General features: G+C 38.2%; 1 protein-coding gene across 1 annotated transcript; it reads left to right on the forward strand.

The window, feature by feature from the left end:
• Positions 1 to 201: 201 nt before the first annotated feature.
• Positions 202 to 4,761, forward strand: LOC145773938 (homeobox protein Hox-A3a-like). The gene is made up of 3 exons (XM_082585060.1): positions 202 to 955; positions 3,548 to 3,708; positions 4,666 to 4,761. Exons 1-3 carry the CDS (start codon positions 202 to 204, stop codon positions 4,759 to 4,761), a joined length of 1,011 nt encoding a protein of 336 aa, XP_082441186.1.
• The last annotated feature ends 1,239 nt before the right edge of the window (positions 4,762 to 6,000 follow it).

Raw genomic sequence — 6,000 nt, forward strand, 5'->3', positions numbered from 1 at the left:
CCTGGCCCCGTTTGTAGACGTTGAATCAAAGTAAAAATGAGTTGATTTGCTGATTGGATGCAGGTTGCTTCTGCATTTGTTAGTTTTGATGGGTTTTTTTTTATCAAGAATGCTTTTAAGTAGGAAAGCATCTTCATGAGACTTAAATTAAAAAACTAACTTCAACAGGTTTCATTGATACAAACTTTTGAGCAAACTATTATGTTAACAACAGCTAAAAGCACATTGTCTGACGTGATACGAAAGCGATTGCGCGGTGATGTCACCAAAAAAGAAACAGAAGAAGACATCGACTTTACGTCCGATTCTGATTATGACATCAGTTTAGATGTTCCACCAACAAAGTCCATAGAACTTCATTGCAATGACGCAACAAACGAACATCCGAGAAGACTCGACCATGACTCTCCAAGAAAGAAGAGTGATATTTCAGATTTTGTACCATCCAAAAAATTCTCCATCGACTCCTTGCTGGCTCCTCGAATCTCGCCATCGTTTCATCAGCAACTCCCAATTTGTCATCCGTCTACTACATCCGAAGTGGAGGGAGTATTCCAAAGCACTAAAGAATGGAGTTCTAGTGAAAAGCCACGGACTTTTGAAGACTCCTCTACATCCTCTTCCTTGCCAAACCGTAACTTATCTCCGGAGAAACCAAACTCAAACTCTGCCAATTTGGAAAATTCTGGTCCCCCATTCTTGCTCCAAAAAGGGGAAATTCCTGGAGACTCATTCTTTTTTTCTAATCCATTTAGGTCTCTTCAACCACATTTTCACTCTCACATGCCAAAACCACCATTTAATTTTTCACCATTGATTCCAGCAGCTGTGGGAGGAGTTCCCATTGGGCATCATTTTGGGCCGCATCCATTCCGACCTCATTTTACCCCAACATCGATTCCCCCATCGTGGATGAATAATGATGCAATCATTAGAAGCCTTACAGAGTTTGCAGGTGAATTAAATTTTCATTATTTTTTCTAAATTTAAAACAGTTTTGCATCCAAAACATAATTTGAAGTTTCTATGGGTGAGCTTTCCTATCTTACACAAATCTGTCATTATAAATCTCTTTTAGCACTTATCTTTTTCTTTATTGCGATGATCACCCATCCCCGCTAAACCGATGCTGCTTGTGAAACCGAGGTGCATAGGTCGGATTGCCAAAACATAATTGTAAATATCCAACTGTACGTTTTCCACGTCATGTCTTAGGATCAGAAGCGGGCCGCTCTTCTTTAAGGGTAACCATTCATTTCCCATTAGGAGAATAAAAGTGTTTTTACCTAACCAATAAGCTGGGTGTAATGCAAGATCACAAAAATAATGATTATAAGAAAATGTTACCAGTTTTAGCTTTGAATTTCCTTTGTTTGTTTATGCAAGTGTCACTTTGGTTATCTTGTGCCGTGACTTAACATTTATCCTTTTTAGCAACAAGAAGTTTTGATTTTTAGCGTGATAGATAAATAATGTTCATTTCATTCCTAAGTTTTCTGCGCCACGCATTGCTGCTAATGGAATGCTGCAGCAAAATGGCGTCATCGCTTGCTGCAGATTCGCTTTCTTTACGTCACAATAAGCGTTGTCGTTAGCGCAACCTTTGTGACATCGGATGACTTGAGTATTATTAGCGATGACAATGCTTCAACCAACGTTTCATGCTTCATATTAATCAGCATCTTCAGAGCGAAAGATTCACAAAAAATAGTTGCAGTCAAGTATAGAGCTGCCTATAGAGCTTGAGAAGAAATTTGTTTGTTTATTTAATAGCCTTGTGTGTTTTCTTAATTGCCAACCAATTCTCACTTTGAGCTAATTCGCACCTCTTGCGCTTTCAATTACGGCTTTCTTGGGTACAATGAGCATTTCTCTTGGAAACCGCGAGAGTCATTACGCGAGAAATCAATGTGTTACTTTCACTATCAACTTGAATGGTTTGAAGTTTTGTTGACATCAACTTCACAATCATCTTGCCCTCCCACAATATGTTGCTGATTGTGCGGACCGGGCCACCCGCCGCGCCACCGCTATCTTTGATTGTTACAAACAATGGCAGCCTCCTCTGATCCCAGTGGCCGCATGTCAAACCAAACAGCTTCGAGATCTCGGCAAATTGCGACTTGAGGTTCAATCTGTTCAACAAACATCTTCAACTTGGCTTTGTTTCGCCACTGTGACGTTCACACCAAGCTTTGTGACGTTTCATGGCTTATCAATGGAGGTGCTTGATTGACAGTTGTGTAACTGTTGGATTAAACAACTAACAACAAATTGTTTTAAAAGAATCAGAAACTAAAACAAAGAAGCGACCGCTTCTTTAATTGTCTTCATCAGTTCGCAGAAGGCGAAAGCGCGATTATGGCATCAACTTTCGGTTTATTTCGCAAACTTTCTTCTTCAAGGAAGAATAATTTCCACTAAAACGTAAAATAGAATAACTAAACGATAATCTCAAAACAAAATTTAATTCTTATTTTGTTATTTTCCCAAAATATTTTGAAAATTGACGAATCGACTCTTGATTTCCACCTAATGTCCATCGTTGTCGTTAAATATTACAGCACTTGGTGTCAGTATATCATAACATTTTGTTAGTTTTGTTTTGTATAATATTCCAGAGTAACTATAATGTAGAATTTTCCAAGACAGAAGCATGCGAAATCTTGCGATTTGAAATTTAAACTTTGCTAGTTTGGTTATCGTACCATCCCAGCAGTTGCCTTCAATTTGGGTCTTATCTTTGGTTCAGTAATTTTTGATCGGAAATATTCCCAGTTTAAAACTGTTTCCAATAAATCATTTTGAAAATCATGAAGCATTTAAAATTTTACAGATGAAAAACTTTATTTGTTTCACCTCATCAGGTTTGAAAAATTAGTTTCTTTCGCTCAAGCGACCAATTACGCGATCACAACGTATTTATTTATCTCGCGTTAACGAAATGGTTATGACGTCATAACAGCTTATCGCAAACCAAGTTAGAAATATTTGCAGTCACTGAAGCAGATGCTGGGGTCAGATTCCGCCGTCAGAACGCTGCTGAAATAACATGAAGTAAACATTTGCTTTGACAGTTTTGATATGCAAACAATTGAACCATGACAGATCTTCACACGCTTTATTGGTCACTCAATTGTTTGTGAACGTTGTGACTTTTCAAGAGGAAATGATTTCGATTTGGAGCGATGATAAGCGTTTGTTATCTTTCTGATAGATATTTATTTGCAGAAGATGTGTTGTTTATCACAATTGTCAATCAATTGTCATTGTTTATAAATAAACACAATGGTTTAGCTAATTGCAGATGTCGATACTCCAAATGTTCTTTAGGACAAAACAAAATACAAACCGCGTTTGAAACGCAACAGCGGCGGGTATTGAACACGAGGCGTTAGTTCGCTTTTCTGGTTGTGCCTTTGGCGACATCTATCGACGTGAACCTTTCTGTGAACAGTGTCTGGTGAAATTATTGTGAAAAGCTGATTTTGCTAATGGAAACACTGATTAATTTCAAACATAAAATTTAAACCGGGATTCATTTCAGGTATTGCACATCCGGGACTTTTAAGCAAGTCCCGACGCCCTCGAACCGCGTTTACGTCACAACAGCTTCTGGAGCTTGAAGGTCAGTTCAAGAAAAACAAATATTTGTCGCGGCCCAAGCGCTTTGAGGTCGCCACAACATTGCAACTGACTGAGACACAGGTGAGAGTTTCTTGTTTGGTGAAAATTGACGCTGTACCCAGCCAGCAAATCAATCCTTTCTTACATTGATTGAACGTCTGCAGACTGATTTGACTGGGAAATTCCAATGCTAGTAACTGTTTTGTGTTTTGTCATTTTATTTACGCCAAGTTTTATGGTTTTCTTTGTAAGTCAGAGAAGTAAGTCATGAAAATAAGGCCGCTGCAATGTACTTTAAGAATATGATTGGATATAACGTTTTAATATAACGCCCACATTTTACGCTGATGCGAATATCTGACACGCATCATTGGTTGCTCTCAACACCTGGACTTTTCACTTAACAAAATAAACAGTTTTGAACGGAGGAAGTGATTTATCTTTAATAGAAAACAGAAGACAAAACGGCTTTTACACAAAGAAGCTTTGATAGAAATGCAAAGGCTTCTTGGCAAGGAAATAGGTTGAATGCCAGCCTAGATACAATGAGCTTTAGATACAACGTCGCATCACTCGCTTCATCATTGTTGCATGGACACGAGATTGTATACATCTTAAAACATTTCAGGAAATTATGAAAGCGTCGACTACACACTAAACTTATACAACAGACCATTTATTTGGAACCTTCTCAGTTAATATTACAAAATATAGAGATTTTCTTGAATCTAGTTCAAACCTTGAATCCCTTTCATATCTTACTGGTAGAGAATTCTCATTCGGTAAAAAACCATATAGTCAAACACTGGGCTTAAACAAACACCCTATTTTTAGTTCACAAGTTCATTTCAGATGCTATTATAAATACGGTAGTTATGGAAAACTACTATGACATCACAAAACCTTCTGGAAATCTGATGTATTTGCTTTTTGTGTGTCACGTGTGACGTGATAATTGGCACGTAGTTAAAAAGGAAGTCATTTGTGTGTTATGCATTTCGACGACTGTTTTACTAAATCGTGAATCTGTGCTTCCAGGTTAAGATTTGGTTCCAGAATCGTCGGATGAAGTGGAAAAGATGCAAAAAGTCAAGAAGTCCGACATCTGGAGGATGCAGAGGAAAAGAATCATAACCACTTGAGGGGCTGTTTCGTTATCACTGTGATGTCACACCTGTGTTTCTTTTGCATCAAGAATATGGCTTTGTGAAATAAAATTATACAAATCTTAAAACTTGGATTAAAATACATTTACGTTATCATTTCGCAATCAAACGTCATCTTCATGTCATTATGACATCATGGGATTAAACAAAGGTATGATGATGATAAACTCACGACTTGGCAGGCTACCAGGGCCGGCGAAACGGACCCAAAGAAGTACCCATGCATTATAGTTGTTATCTTGAAACATCGAATTAAGACCGCAACTCAAAACAACAACTGCTGTTGTCATTTCGTTTCAACCTGCCGCACACTTTAATACAAATCACCAAGTGGCCGTTTGTGATTGTGTGCAACGTTTTGTATCACCCCAACTACGTTTTGTATCAGCCTAACTACGTTTTGTGTCAGCCTAACTACGTTTTGTGTCAGCCTAACTACGTTTTGAATTGTTACAAAACTTTTCATTTTGTGACTGGATCATTAGTTTGGATCCGGCAGTAATCACAGACGTTTGTTGATTTCTTGGCTTGCAGTGAAGGGTTTTTGTTTCGTTGCGTGTTTGACGAGTCTTCTACAAGTCATTAGTTTTGAACTGAGCAAACGACAACTGAACAAGTGACAACTGAGCTAGAAACCTTTCCACAAGTGGCTGAAGTTGGTAAATGAAACTGAACAAGCCGAAACTTGGGATGTCACAAGTCACAAAACGGGCTTGACAAACGACGACTATAAGCACGTCCGACATGAGCAAGTAAATCTTATTTGCTGACTTGGCAGTAGTTGACATGGAATTGCTGAGTTGAAGCACTTGCTGAGTTGTCGCATGCCGAGTTGTCCGACTAGCGTGTTTGACAGTAAAATATTACGAATTTAACAGACAAAACTTGGCTAATATGAATTACTGTAGTGTGATCAACGATTAACTGACACTCAAGAAGACATCTTCATCACCATGTAGCTACTTTTACCCAGACAGCAAAATCTGTCATTTTTACATTGATTCATCTGATTACATTAATGCCTGCATACATTGAATCAATGTAAAAATGACAGGTTTTGTTGTCTTGGCAGATATCAGTGAAGGTTGTAATGCCATCGAGTTTTCTACAGTAAGTGCTCTTTGTGGAATCTCTGTGTACAGCAGAGTCAGGTTCAATGTTTTACTTTGTCACCAAACATTCAATTCTATGATAGACAATGCGATCG

Source organism: Aplidium turbinatum, chromosome 7 (genome assembly GCF_918807975.1).
Source record: "Aplidium turbinatum chromosome 7, kaAplTurb1.1, whole genome shotgun sequence".
Taxonomy (NCBI): domain Eukaryota; kingdom Metazoa; phylum Chordata; class Ascidiacea; order Aplousobranchia; family Polyclinidae; genus Aplidium; species Aplidium turbinatum.